The sequence below is a fragment of the Miniopterus schreibersii genome (assembly GCF_964146895.1).
Source record: "Miniopterus schreibersii genome assembly, chromosome: 1".
NCBI classification, from domain to species: Eukaryota; Metazoa; Chordata; class Mammalia; order Chiroptera; family Miniopteridae; genus Miniopterus; species Miniopterus schreibersii.
Window position 1 is genome coordinate 138,768,352 of NC_138101.1, and position 16,319 is coordinate 138,784,670.

Consider the following 16,319-nt stretch of genomic DNA (forward strand, 5'->3'; position numbering starts at 1 on the left):
GTTGTTTTGCCAAACAAACATTAAGTAATCTGTATTATCATTTGACCTTATGTTTTTTTAATAGATAAATTAAATGAACTGTTTTGGTATTTGTAGATACAGAAAATGATTTACTAGTGCTACATCCCTTGGTGGGGGGTTGGGGAGAGTGGGAAGCAACAACCTAAAAATTCTTTGAAAGCTGAGTGACTTTATATAGAAGTATTTCAGTTGTGAGTATTTTTGGCCAAGAATTGAATCCTAAGGACCAAAGAAGGGAAGATTCCTTAATAAGCTTGTAAAGATATTATTACATTACTGCACTCCTTTTACAAGCTCCTGATTTTTATTACAAATGATGAAGAGTTAAAAGAGATTAAAAGGGTGTATTGATTCAAATAAGAAAAAAAATTTAAAAAATACTTTTGACTTTAAAAATCTTTGCCCTAATTTTTTATTATAAATAATGTATTTTTCCTCATGGTAAGTTAGAGTTTTCTCTATGTGTGATACAAGAATGGAACAAAAATAAAAGCGCAACTTTTGTTACTTAGGTAAATAGATAGTTCCACGGGCCTGTAGAATATCATATCTATTTATTATTTGGATACAATTAAATTTTTTATTCACATTCTTAAAATACATGTATATTTAAATACAGGATATATGATGTTCTTACACATTTTCTACTCGAACACGCTGATAGTCAGAAAGTATAGCACCTACGGATATCCCTTCCACTTCTTCTTTTTCCTGAAAACAAAGGAAAAATTGTAACATCAAAAATAAACAAACATGTGACTCTGCATCGTGCTCTGAAAACTATAAACGAACTGCGTCTCATCTAGAAAACCACCTTGATGTAGAATAATTTACTGAAAATGCAAGCCATATTCAGGAAAAACACTTACACATATTTAAGTCATACTGCTAGCTGGGGAGAAATTAATTATTCTCTTTTACTTAAAAATCCAAATAACTAGAGACCATTTTTCATGGAAAAGGCAAAGGCTTAGGCAGCATTTCCAAAATATTTTCTCACTTAACATACTTGTAAAGACTCACCGATGTTTGACTGAAATTTTTAAAAGAAATTTCTATTTAAGGACAGTATTTTCCCAGATTATCTTTAAAAAAAAAAAAAAAAAAGCAATGGCATAAGTAGATGAGGGAACACAATGATTTTTATCTGTATCTTAGAAAAAGATGATTGACAAAAAAGGGGAGTAGCAGGGAAGCAGAGGTGGTACGGCCATTGCCTGGATAACAGTATAGTACAGTGGTAAAAAAAAAATCTCTGATGGGAAGAAAGCAATGAATTATTATCAACAGAGTTACAACTGAGAACATCCAGTAGTATATCCAGCATGTCCCATAGGGAAGTCTATCCAGACGCTCATTAATGACCTGGAGGAGAATGTAAATTCCAACATGATCAAGTTTGCAGATGATACAAATCTAGGACGGATGAAACAGAAAAAAAGGGAAGATCAATCAAGTACATGGATGGATATGGACAACCTGGGGATTTGGAAGGACAGGTCTAAGATGAGATTTAATATAAAGAAGTATAACATAATACACTTAGGGAAGAATAATACACAATACAGGTATAAACTAGGGAACTATTACCTAGAAAATAGATATGAAGAAAGTGACTAGGGGGTAATTACCAATAACAAACTAAATAGAAACTCTCTGAATAGGCATAAAATAAAATCCATCCTAGCATATGGAGTGCTGAAGAAACTACTTCAGAGAGATGACTTCATTATTAATACTCTAGTCTCTCCAAACTTGGAAACCTACAAAGAAAAACAATAGTGTTTCACATAAAAATAAATGTAATATTTCAAGACATACTGAAATAACCCAGTGTGTCCTAAAAGGATGCCATAGTAAATAAACAAAAATGCACAACAGGAATCTCTCATGTCTTTGGAACTAAAGCCAATTTAAAATTTCCCCTCCAGAATGATAGAGAAATATCTGCCAAACCTCCCCAAAATAAAATGACTTTCTATTAGATAAAGTGTCCAGGAAAAGAGCTATTTCCTTTACTTTCCTATTTCAGCAACTTTGTGAGAACATTTGCTTATAACCTTTCCCTAACCTTCTTAGCCATTTTCTTTTCATAAAAGTCACTGTATTCATTAGAAAAAGTCAAGGCATATTGTTCCTCATTAAATGCAAATATGGCATAGATCACAGAGTAGTGAACAGGGTTACTGAGAAATCAAAATTTCAGTTCTGTCATAAAAAAATATAAAGTATTAAGTATTGTGTGTGTGTGTGTGTACTTCTCTATAAAGCAAGGAAACAGACAAAAGCCACTGTGTTTTCAACTAAGTCAAGTCACTGTGAAAATAATAATTGGAATTTATTATCCATTCAAAATGTGCTAACGTTCTATGGTTCTCATTTAATGTTCACTACAACTCTAAAATAATAATTATTTAATTCTTCTTACTCTACTTGCATTCTCTGAAATTCTCTTCCACTTCCATCTCTTTTATTTTCTATTTGATAATACCTAACAAATCAGCTCTGGAATTACACACCCAGCTGAATTCTGACTGTTCTTCAAAAGTAGGTCTAAATATAGGTCATTAATTTTTTTTTATGTGAGAATCTTTGAAAAATTAGGTCAGTATAAAAAAAAAAAAATCTGACCTGAAATGTTAAAAAAAGCAACTAAAATAAATGTTTACAAAATATTGTAGCAATAATACAAAACAGGGTTAAAATTCTCAATGAGGAAAAACCAAATTGTGTCCAATTGCAGAAAGGCTCTTCCCTTGTAAGAAACAGGGATAAAGCTAAAGATCTCATTTAGTTTTGCTACTGAAAAATGTACAAAATAACTTAGAAAAACCAGTTAATGTCAAGCCTTGTGAGCCTTGTACTCTACTTGCCTAAACTTGGTCCCAGGATGCTTGATAACCATGGTGCAAGACAGAGCTGATGTTAGGACAGCCAAGAGTTCACCCGAGAGTCCATAATTCAAATATAGATCTAACTGGTGATTTGTTCATCAGTCATGATTACTACAACCCATTAGAAATCCATCCCTACCACTGACAAGCTCTGTGATTCTCAGTAAGTTATGGAATAAGTTAGGTAATTTCTGTTTCATTTTCCTTATCTATAAAATGAGGATAACAATAGTTTTTTTCTATAGTTATTGTGAAGCTTGAGTAAAATAATTCAGATAAATAAGTGTCCAGTACCTAGTAAGCAATCAGTAAATATTTTCTTCTACCATTACCATAATCTTCATTATTACAGCTACTTCCGTAACTACTTCTACTGCTAACTACTACTGAGTACCACCACCGCCACTTTTAGTGCTATGGATTACAGGCCTAATTTGATAGACAAAGCCCTTCATTCCTGGGTGTTAAGAGTTGCTCATGACCACTTCTCAACGCTAGCCTACTAACCTGTGATGGTTGTTTTTATGTTTCAACTTGTCTGAGCTAAAGGATGTCCAGATATCTGGTAAAATAATATTTCTGTGAGAATTTTTGTGGCACAGATTAGGATATGGATTGGTAAACTGAGTAAAGGTAGCCCTAATCAATGTATGGGAACATCACCCAGAGTTGAGGGCCGGAATAGAACAAAAAGGCCAAAGAAGGGTGGATTTGCTCTCTGCTTGAGCTGGAAAGTCCAACTTCTCCTGCCCTCGGACAATGACACTCCTGGTTCTTGGATGTTTGGACTTGGACTGGGATTTACTTCATTGACTCCCGTTTCTCAGGCTTTGGGGTTTGGAGCTACACCACAAGCGGATCATGGGACATAGCCTCTATAATCAGGTGTGCCAATCCTTCAAAATAGCTCTCCTTCAATGTATCTTCATACATCCTACCAGTTCTGTTTCTCTGAAGAACCCTGACTAATACAATTCAGACAGAGTGAAGAATCTGAGCCAAAGCAACAAACTAAGGGGCTTGGCACATAGGGACGGTCAGCAGTTTGGGGTAGTTGAAAAGCACATATCAAGGAGTGGACGACGGAAAGGCTAGAAAAATTGAGATCAGACTTTTCAGAGACATGCCTTGCATCCTGAAGGCAATCGAGAACTTCTCCCTGTAGGATTTGTTAAAAAATCAACTCTACTGAGGTACAATTTACATACAATAAACTGCATCCCCAATCTCTGTCAATGTAAAGCACACCTCCAAGTCTGACGAGAAGCCCCACCCTCAGCGATCAGACTTACATGGCCAATCCTAACAATAGAGAGGTACTTGGAAGAGTAAAACACACACTCACAAACCAGTACAAACACAGCTTCATTATTACTGCTACTTCAACACCTACTTACATGCCAAATGATAGCTATACCAAGGATTTATTCAGAGAGCGCCGATATATCAACACTCTGTTTAAGAGTCCAGGGGCTGAATACAGATGGCCAGACATGCTTCTTAGAATACATTTTAATTGTTAATGTGGAAGAATCTCAGCAATCTATAAGTTTCTCCATTGAAACTTGGATGTACTATGTAGAAAACAGCCAATTTATTCAAAACTGGTAAGGTTGATATGCATGCACATGCACAACATGCTAAACCTGTATAAATAAAGCTAAGCCTCTGGCCTTTTAAAGAAAACACAAGGAATTTAGTTCTGATGAGCTTTTTCTTTCTTAAGGAAAGAGAGACCAAGTGTCCTTTCTGAAAGAGTGCACAGCATGCTGCTCACAGTGACGACTCACCTTACAAAGCAAACTGAATGAAGAATGCGAAAGGGACGCACACTTTTTACTTTACATGGCCTTGTTTTTTGTTTTTTTTTAACCAAGAACATATAACAGAAAATTTCTAAAAATTTACATTGAAAAAGGGAAAAATAGTATTCTTAAACAAATTACTCAGTTCTGCATAACTTTATTTCTTCCACAAGATTCTGGCATTTCAATATCCTGGGTAAAACAGTTTTGAATTGTGAGTTAGGTTACAGCAGAAAAACAAAGATACAAAAAACTTTAGTTAATATATTTCTGGAGATGAGGACAGGAACTATAAGAAAATTTAAGGCCTAGAAGCTTGAAAATAGCCATGGAAAGTACCAGTATATTTCCCTGGACAGATGCTAGTGCCTCAGACCCCAAATCTGTAGCTCCACTATGCCAATCCTGGTGAGCACCTTCCCCCCCCCCCCCCCCCCCCCCGTTGTGCCTACTAAATGTGGCTGCGCTGGTGAGAGAGGGAAGAGGGCAAGGGTTCAACATACAAGGAAAGTAACTTTGGAGAAAAATCATCATAAGAAAAAAAGTAAAGTTTTAGAAACTATCATATGTACAAAACAGAGTTTTAAAAATGGATGAAATGAAAGGAGATGAAAAGGAAATAGTCCGAAAAGATAGGCAGGTAAAAAATAACTAGAACTAAACTTTTAAAAAAAATAATCACAAAAATAATTTTGGCATTAAAAGTAGTAAAAATCCAGAATATGTAACACAGGACAAAACTGCAAGGTGGAAGATACAATGAAGACACTTGCTCAGATAACAGAAGAAACAATAAAAACGATGAAATTTTGCACAAAGAGATAAAATAAAGGATAAGGGAGAGAGAACAGAAATCCAAAAACTGTAATTAATGTTGCTAAAGAAGAACAAAGGAAATGCAGTAAATAATCAAGCTATCTTAGGAGAAAGTGTTGCTAGAAGAAGACAGGCCTGAATCCTGATGGAGAACTAGTGAAATTAACAGAGAATGACCAACCCTGAGGCATAAGCTGCCAAAGGCTGCGTTTCAAAGACAAATAAAAACTAACTCTAGGAAATACAGATAACTATGTTCACAAATCCTTCCTTTCTGAAACCAAGGGCATGAGGGGGAGAAATAAAAAAAAAACTAAAAAGAAAGAAGGTGAAGGGATTAGACAAAGAACATATATTCATAACCCATAGACAGACAGCAGTGTGTGATGGTCAGAGGGAAGGGGGATGAGGAAGGGTGGGGACATCTGTAATAGTATAAACAATAAAAATAAAGTAAAAAATTAAAAAAATTAAAAAATAATAAATTTTCATTTACAATGAGGTTAGGGAGGAGTCTATACTACAAATTATAAGGAACAGTTGCCAAAACAGCATACAATTCACATCAAAAGGAAAGAAATGCTGAGAGTCAAACTACAATCCTCTCTGCTTGAAGAGTCCAGTGTAGATTTGTAACATATAATGCAGAAAATTCTAAGCTCACTATTATCTCCCAACTTGAAAAGACAAGGATTAGACATCAACCAACAGGTATTTAAATATAGTTCGAAAATGCTATAATTAAGAGTATGGTGTTGACCCAGGAATAGTTACATCAATGAAACAGATCAGACTGTACACAGAAGACCTACGTGTGTATAGGAATGTGGTGCATGAGAAAGATGACAGTGAAAACTGGTAGGAAAGGATTCTCTCTATAAAAATGACATTGAACAACTTTTTAACTATTTAGAATGATAGAAATTTAGGTCTTTAGTTTTAGGATTTAAATATAAAAATAAATAAATAAAAGCATAATCATCTAGAATACATAGGTGAATTTTGCTTGCTCTTGGGAAAACCATTCTAAACATTTAGAAAAGAAAGGAAACAAAAGCCTGAAAGAATTCACTAAGGACTATTGACTCTATCAACCAATCAATGTCTGTACCCAGAGACTTTGCTGCTTTCTATGAAAATGGGTAAACTGGCCCTGCCTGAGTGTCTCTTTATCAGGATCCCAATCCATCTGGACAGTTTAAGGACTAGCCTTTTTTTCCTGCACCATCGATTTTTACTCCTGCTTTCTGTTCATCATTACAGAATACGCTGTAATAGCTGCTGAAGACGTGTGCCCTCTTCTGGGTACCACTACTTCTCCCTATTAAAGTAAAACACTTCAAAAGAGTTTACATATTTGTCTCCATTTCTTCATGACGTGTTCTCTTCTAAACCCACTCCAGGCAATCTTGGGTTCCCATCAGTCTATTAAAATCTCTCATGTCAACCAGTGACCACTAAGTTTGCCAAATTCAGTGGTCAATTCTCTGTCCTGATCTTACTTGATTTCTTCCTCCTACCTCAAGGACTATTCCTCAGTCTCCCTTTCTGGCTCTTCACCCACTTCATAACCTATAAAAGTTAAAGTGCCCAGAGCTCAGTCTTTGGTGCTCTTCCCCTTTCTAGCTACATTCATTACCCAGTGTTTCACCTAGTTGCATGGCTCTAAGTATTACCTATCAGTTAATAACTCCTGCTTCTCTCTGAGATCCAGAACCCAAATGTCTGCTCTAATGTCCATCTGGGTATCTACTAAGTATCTCAAACCTGAACAGATTAAAAACAAAACTCTTGATTCAGGCACATACACCCATCTCACCCAGTGATCCTTCCATATGGCTCCTCATCTTAGAAAATGGCACTGCAAATATATTACTGTTTAGGCCAAAAGTCTTAGAGGCATCCATGATTTCTCTTTCCCTTATAACCTACATCTAATCAAGCAATAGTTCTATTAGCCTTATCTTCCAAAAATATCCAGAATCCAATCACTTCTCATCTGCCCCACAATTACCACTCTAGTCCTAACCACCATCACCTTTCAGTTGGACTATTGCAAGTTTCCTAACTGGCTTCCTGAATTAGTTCTTCTTTACTACAGTTAATCTCCACAGATTAAACAGTGATCTTTCAAAACATGTAGCTCCCTGACTGAAAATCCTCCAATGGTTTCCCATAATACTTCAGAGTAGTATCCAAGCTCCCTGTGGATAACATACAACGTTCTATATGACCTGAACCCTGCCAACTTCTCTGACACCACCACCTACTACTCTTCTCCCAGTTCACTCCAGTGATCACACTGGACTTCTTATTGTTCTTCAAGCATTTAAACTTGTTTTCATCTCAGGCACTAGTAAAGAAATATACACAATTTATCAGTTAACAAGCCTACACAATCCTAATTATCTATCTCCATTTGGTATCTGTGTTATTGAATCTTCCTTATTAAACAACCAACAAATAGGGCAATTAGTCCTATTCTAATCACCAAAAGAATTATAAAATACACCTGCCCATATGAGTTTATAACCTAGTCCTAAAGCCTTAATAATGACTACTCTTACAATCAGTACCCTAAAGTACCAGGAATACAGACACGAGAGGACAGAAATGGATTTCTACTATGAAATGTACCTGATGTGTTATTCTCATTCATATGCAAAGCTCTACCATACTGCAGCTAAAAGGCTCCCAAAAGAGATTGGGATGATGAAAGCATTCAGCCATATGGTAATAGTGATATTTCCAAGTTTAGAAGGAGGGTTTAAAGGTAGAAATCTAGGCCCAAATTAGATTTGTTCACTCAATATTTGTCTCCATACTGAGAAGTTGGTTCACAAAGCCAATAAGATAAATTGAAAAGAAGCTGTCCCTTTTAAAAAATGAAATCTAGACCTACTTATTCTAAAGATGAGAAGATATGCAGCTTGCATTTATCGGGGATATTATTTTCTTTGAAAAATGCTTCAGTTACCAGTACTATTCTGTTAATGAGTTCTTGCCTGTTGAGAAAAAAAATGACCTGCTGAATGTAAAGTGTTTTTCATCTGAAAGGCATTCTAACATTTATAATATGAACCATTCATTAAAGAAGCACACTTGCATTACATAGCTCTGAGTGGTGATATTTGGACTTCTGGCAACATGACATTATTAAATAAGAAACATTTGTGAATGCCAACGATGTTCTAGGGCCTGGATAACAACAAGAAATTTATATGGCCAGTAAAACACTAAATGCTTTTTCCTTTAAAATGAGGAGAAAATCCTTTCACTCGCAACAACATTGCTGAAGTTGGAAAGTATTCCTCACTGTAACAGTTATACAAGTGCAGGTTAATAAAAATAACAGAAATGAATACTATTTTATATGAAATAATTCGGAAAGGGACAGAATTTCCATATATTCAGGCATCTAAAACATTTTTTTGACGTGTTAAAAAGGCTTTTGATTCTCCTAGCATCACCAATATAAAACATTTTAGAATAGAAAATGATCACCATCTGGAGTTCTTCTATTAAACTGTGAACTCATGACAGAGGAGTAGGTTGCTAATTTGTAGCATCATTCTTACCCTCTGTGAGCTCTCTCAATTAAATACGGAAAAAGTTGTTAAGGCTAAAAATTAAATGACAAAGAAAACGCAGAGAATTGTAATAATTTGTTATTTATTTCCGTTTAAAACTAACGATGTATAATTTGAGTCTCCATCTTTGTTGTCACAGTATGACACTCCAGTTTTGAATAAATCATCTGTTTGCTACACAGTGTAGCCCAACCTCAGTGGAGAAATTTAGAAACTGCTAGTCATCCTATACCAAATTCCACCCAGAGAGTATTATGCTAAGTGAAATAAGCCAGTCAGAGAAAGACAAGTACCATATGATTTCACTTATATATGGAATCTAATGAACAAAATAAACTAACAAAGTATGGGGAATACCAGAGGGAAAGGAGGTTAGGGGGACGTAAAAGAGAGTAAAGGGGGAATAAATGGTGATGGAAGGGGATCTGACTTGGGGTGATGAACACACAATATGATATACAGATTTTGTATTAAAATTGTACATCTGAAACCTATATGTTTATTAACCAATGTCACCCCAACAAATTAAAAAAAAGAACAGAAGTCTAATTGACAGTTGCTTTTATCCTTGAGTTTACCAAGAATGTTTGTGCTAAAAAAAATGAGGCTACATCAGAGGATTTCTATAAAACTTTTAGTAACAACAACACATAAATAATTAATTAATTAAATTGTTAATCCTTGTTGGGAGAATAAAACAACATTCAAAAAGTATTTATTTCTAAGCAAACCAGTTCAATAGAAAGTGTTTAAATCTGTGTAGAAGCTGCTTTCTAAATTCATTTCCTAAGTTCCTATGGAAACATCCTTTGATTAATTTGATATAATTTGATCTGATAAGGGGTTAATTTCCAAAATATATAAAGTACTCATACAACTCAGCAAAAGGAAGACAAGCAATCCAATTTAAAAATGGGCAGAAGACTTGGACAGATGCTTCTCCAAAGTGGACATACAGATGGCCAAGAGACATGCAAAAATGTTCAGCGTCACTAATCATAAGAGAGATGCAAACTAAAATGACACCTCACACCTTCCAGAATGGCTATTATCAATAAATCAACAAAGAACAAGTGCTAGTGAGGATGTGGAGAAAAAGGAACCCTAGAACACTGTTGGTGGGAATGAATACTGCTACAACCACTATGGAAAACAGTGTGGAGTTTCCTCAAAAAATTAAAAATGGAACTGCCACTTAACCCAGTGATCCACTTACAGGAATATATCCTAAGAAGCCAGAAACACCAATCAGAAAGAACTTACACACCTGTTCATAGCAGTGTTGTTTACAATAGCTAAGATCTGGAAACAGCCCAAGTGCCCATCAGTAGATGAAAAATAAAAAAACTGTGGTACATTTACATAATGGAATACTATGCAGCTGTAAAAAAGAAGGATCTCTGACCCTTTGAGACAGCATGGTGGGACCCGGAGAGTATTATGCTGAGCAAAATAAGCTAGTCAGAGAAAGATAAGTATCACATGATCTCACTTATATGTGGAATCTAATGAATAAAATAAACTGACAAACAAAAAAGATCCAGAGACATTGAAACATGCAACAGACCGACATATTTCAGAGGGAATGGAGGGGGTCAGAGATTAACCAATGAACTTATATGCATACATGCATAGCCCATGGACAGACAAAAGTGCTGGGAAGGCCTGGGGAAGTGTAGGGGGTGGGGTGGAGGGGGTCAATAGGGGGAAAAAGGGAGACATTTGTAATCCTTTCAACAATGAAGATAAATTTAAAAAGAAAATTAAATGCAGCTTTTATAAGGGAGATTGTTATTTTTAATACATTTTTGAAATTGTTCCAGCTTTATCGAGGTAGAATTGGTAAAAATTGTAAAATATTTAAAATGTGATGACTTGATATATATATACATTGTAAAAGGATTCTCCCTATCAAGTTAATTAACATATCCAACACCTCATATATTTATCTTTTAAAAAATCAGAAAATTTAAATTCCACTCTCAAAGCAAATTTCAGTTATACAATACAGTATTATCAACTACAGTCACTACCTTATATATTAGATCCTCAGACCTTATTCATCATATAACAAAGTCTGTGCCCTTTTACTGACCTCTCCCTATTTTCCACATCCTGCAGTCCTTGGTCACCACCTTTCCACTCTATGAGTTTAACTATAAAAAAAAAAAAAAAAAAAGATTCCATATGTAATAGTATTCCAAGTAATACTATTTAGTATTTGTCTTTCTGTCTGAAATATCTGTTTTATCCATTCATCTCTCAATGGGCACTTCAGTTGTTTCCATACCTTGGCTACCATGAATAATGCTGCAATTACATGAGAGTACAGGCATCTCCTAGAGAAAATTTTTCACTTCCCTCGGATGTATACCCGCAGGTGGACTGCTAGGTCATATAATAGTTCTACTTTTAATTTCTTAAGGAGCCTCCATGCTGTTTTCCAGCAGATCATATTTCCACCAACAGTGTACAAGGTTTCCCTTTTCTCCACATCCTCACCAACATTTGTTATCTCTTGTCTTTTTGATAACAGACATTCTAAGAAGGGTGAAGTTATATCTCATCATGGTTTTGATTTGCATTTCCCTGATAATTAGTGATTTTGAGTACTTTTCATTTACCTGTAGGCCATTTGTATGTCTTCTTTAGAAAAATGTCTATGTAGGTTGTTTGGCCATTTTTTAATTGAGTTATTTGGGGGTTTTGCTATTGAGTTGTATGAATTCCTTGTATATTTTGGATATTAGTCCCTTATTATGTATGTGGCTTGCAAATATTTTTTCCTATTCCATAGGATGCCATTTCATTTGTTGATGGTTTACAAGGCTGTACAGAAGCTTTTTAGTTTTATATAGTTCCACTCGGTCATTTTTGCTTTTGCTGTCTTTGCTTTGTGTGCCAAATCCAAAAAAATCACTGTTGTGATCAATATGAAGGAGTTTACCCCCTATGTTTTCTTCTAGGAGTTTTACGGTTTCAGATCTATGATAAGGTAATAGTTATTATGAGGACAAGAAAAAGATCTGTGATATAAGGAACAGTCAACAGATTCTGGTGGCATGTGACTGAGAAAGGAATCCAGAATACTCTCAAGTTTTTGGCTTGGTCATTTATGGAAAGCAATGACATTGATTTTATAAGAAATACACAAATTTGGGAAGGAATATGATGAGTACTATTTTGGACAGTGAACCTTACATGTCTTTGGGCATCAAATGAAAGCTGACTAGTACATAGTTTGGTATGGATCTCAAAAAAAAAAAAAAGGTCTAATTGGGTGATACAAATGTGTGCAACAGTGGTAGCTGAGGCCATCAGAAAAGATGAAATCGAACAGCAAGGAAGTACAGACTGAAAGAAGATGAAGAATAAAGCTGTGAGGAACCATAACATTGATAAGGTAAGCAGAGAAAGAAGCGTCTTGAAAGAAACTTAAGACAGTGAAACAAATAGAAAACTAGGAGGGAGGGACATCACAGAAATCAAGGTCAAAGATGTTTTATTTTATTTTATTTTTCAGAGGTTTTAAAAAGAAGGAAAGTCTACAGTGCCAACTATCACAAAGTGGTCAAGGAAAGAAAAGATCGGGGGGTAGGGGGTATGAATAAAATGTGTCAATGGACTTGCTTGTTACTGACCTTAACGAGAGAAGTTTCAATAAACTGATGTTGATGCAAACCAAAATGAAGCAGGATAAGAGAACAGGCAATGAGAAAGAAAATAAATATAAATAAACATTCCACAAAGGTTTGTTGTAAAGAGAAAGAGTGCAATTGCTAGAGGAAATGTAGGATCAAGGGGGGATGTATCATGTTTAGTACTACAAATTCTTAAAACATGTTGGTGGCACCATCATGGAAAGAATCTGCTGTGCCATTCAGTCTTACTTCTACTAACATACAGAAACATCATCCAGTTCAAGAATGACAGCCATGAGAAAAATGTATCTAACTTCATAATCTCTTAAAGCATGGGTGTCCCCCCAAAAACAAAACAAAAATAAACCCTTTCTCTTTACCTCAATTGTAAACAATAACTGTACTCCCAGAAGGACATTTATGCTAATAAAGTGAATTATTAAAAGAACAGGAAAAGGTTCAACCTCTGATCAGGGCACATACAAGAAGCAACCAATGAATGCATAAATAAGTGGAACAACCAACCGACGTTTCTCTTTTTCTCTCTCTCTCTAAAAATCAATAAATAAAATTTTTTAAAAAGAAGCAATCTTTAAGTTGTTTGGTTTCAAACTATAAGCTACTTTGCTAGGAGTCATGGGTAGTAAAAGAATCCATGTTTATATATATTAATTAATAAATGCCACAAAGATTACTAAACAAGTAGGAGTTGTCTCATTGTCACATGAAGTCTGGTAACAATCCTAAGTAAGAAAAAATCATGGTGCCAGCTTTAAAGATGAAGCAAAGGCTGTGATTTTCATAAGTTCACCAAATACACCAATAAGAGGTACCATTATCGGGAAAAGGACTCAGGTCTCTCAACATTCAGGTATGTATTCCTTTCTGTAAGGACATGAATATAAAAGCCTAAATCAGAAATAATATAATCATTGTGTTAGGAAAAACCCAGTTGCTCCTGTGTTTCACCTCCGCTCTCACACCACTGTCACACTCAGAACACTTCCAACACCAGATGTGTGTGTGAGGGGGGGTTACCCACAACCAAGCAATACTGCAACATCAGCTGGGTGTCTTACAATTTCATTCTGACACTATCTACCTGGAGATAGCATCAGATCCCACAGGTTAATGGCTCAGCCTCACAAGACTGCCGATTCCAAGTAGTAGGTCCGCAGGTGACTCCAACTTTGGCTACAAATAAGAGGTCCCCATGCATCGCCTATTCAATGAGTACATAAAATTAACAGCAACATCAATAGCAAAATCCTCTAAATCTTTGCCTGTAGCAAATTTGGCAGGAAACTGATTTTTAAACTAAGTTATTTCCCCCCCTCTCTCTAAAAGAGAAAAATTCAAGGGTAGAATTCCAATTAGCCCTGATCTACATCTTATTGCCTGAAGTGCTGTTACAACTATATTCACTAGGTTTAAAACTCAAGCAAAATGTTGCCACATAAACATATGGAATTGCACAAAGGAGAAGCAAATACTGAGGACCAGTCACAATCTTAACTCTTCCTTGCTCTTGATAAACTCAAAATTAAAAAAAAATACCCAGAGTCATAAAATCAAAGTTTTAAGGCACTGATTTCTTTTAAGGTTAATCTGCTGATGGCCTGCACATGGTTAATCTAATTAAGTGAAAACACAGATCTATTTGCCAATTTTTCTTGGTAGATCATTTTCTAGTTATTCATTTTAGCATTCCTGAGAAAAAAGAATGCTTACCACCAGCCAAATAGTGTTTCCTTCAAACCATATTGGAATACTGTGTACATGTACAGCATTAAAATAAAGAAATTTAAAATATTTATTAGTCATCAATAAGCCAGCATTATCTAATTAATGAATATCAGTCCCATACTTGTACTAAAAAGCAGTAAATGCATGAACTGTCTTCATTCAGAAGATCTTTGATATCAGAAGTTGTGACATAAACGCCCAAGACTATGAAGCAACTAATTAAACTACTGCCCTTCATGCTGCCTGCAAACTATCACAAGTGGAAGAATTGAAAAAAAAACTTAAACAGCTACCACCATCCTTGATTTCATCCCTTCTTCAGACTTCACCCCCACATCTGACTAACGAAGCACAGCACCAGCAGAAGTAGTAAAGTATATTTAATCTAAGTGCACAATTATTTATGCCAATTCCAGCTGCCAACATTAAATACTGTATAGAATAGAGATAGGATAGGATAGAACAAAACATGGGGGTGGTCATTTATAGTCCTTATTTCCATATATTAAACTGCACATACATCCAAGAGATCACTGGTGTGATTTTGTACTTTCAGGGTCACATATCAGCTCCAGGGCAGAACTGGAAATAAACTCAAAGATCAGTAATGGTTTCAGAAGCTATAAATATCAATGTTTATTTAGTTTCTCTGAACTCTCTCTGCAATCGAGGACCTTCAGAAATCATAAAACTGGAGAAACTAGTCGGAGTCAAGGTTGGAAACTTGCCAAGGTCTTTCCAGCCGAAGCACTAAGATAACACCTGGCTGCAATTAAAGAGACAGCAATGTTATTGGGGACACACTGATTAAGTTGAATTAAGTATTTCTTAGGTCAATTCTTTAATATTCTGTGGTCAAATACAGAAAAGCAAACTTTTTTGATGCAGTTGCTAAAGAAACATGGAATTTCAAAGTTGCTTTGAAGAATTTTGTATTTTGCCAGTTGTATTGTTAACATTTTATTTTCCTTTTTCTAAAAAAATTTTATTGAAGACTGTTAATATTTTAATATCATTAATTTCTAGACATAAAGCACCAGAGGACCTGAAGTTAATGTAAAAAATACTGGATAAAAAAAACAGTCAAGAAGAGGATAATGGTGGCAGAACAAAAAATAATAACAACACAGTAATAACATAAACAAAAACAAAAAATGTGAAGAATATTAAAAAGCAATATAAGCCACAGTCTCTGCACTCAAGCTTTCATGTAGCTGGAAAAAAAAGTATATGAATAGAGAATTAATAATACAAAACAATAAATAAATAACCAAAATAAATTGATATAAAAGAAAACATTAAAACACTGCTGTAAGTGGCTACAAAGGTTGTACAGAGGAAATGAAAAGCAAAGATTTGGGACAAAAGAAGGCTTACTAACTTTTAAAAAATGCTTAACAATATATAGCTGTTTTAAATGACAAAAACCATTAAATGCTTTATAAAGGTAACCAATATTCTTAACTGACTGAGTTCCCATGATAGGAATAGTATATTATATGGTCTATATTTCTAATAATCACTAAGTATGGGCCTTTAGCCAAGATTTCTAACTTCTCTGGATCTCAGCTCCCTCACTGGTAAATAAGGTTTAGACTTCAACCTGTGTCTGCTATTCTGATACTGAGCTGCTGAGATTAATAAATATGGTCATGTCTAAACTGAGTATGATGTAATAACAGATTATCTGAGAGGGTACATTGTGATGTAGTCCTGCTGGGTTAAATCAAATAAATGAGACACAGCCTCAGTTTTTCTAAAGGAGGTTACCAAAGATATTAGTATATTAAAGAAATTAGGAATGAT

At 35.1% G+C, this 16,319-nt stretch overlaps 1 protein-coding gene across 1 annotated transcript in view; it reads right to left on the reverse strand.

Annotated features, from left to right (window-relative positions):
- Positions 1 to 16,319, reverse strand: part of DPH6 (diphthamine biosynthesis 6) — a 145,162-nt gene that overhangs the window by 59,362 nt on the left and 69,481 nt on the right. Inside the window, exon 4 of the mRNA XM_081152436.1 lies at positions 659 to 732. Within this exon, the coding sequence (XP_081008562.1) occupies positions 659 to 732 (74 nt within the window). The remainder of the gene's footprint in view (positions 1 to 658; positions 733 to 16,319) is intronic.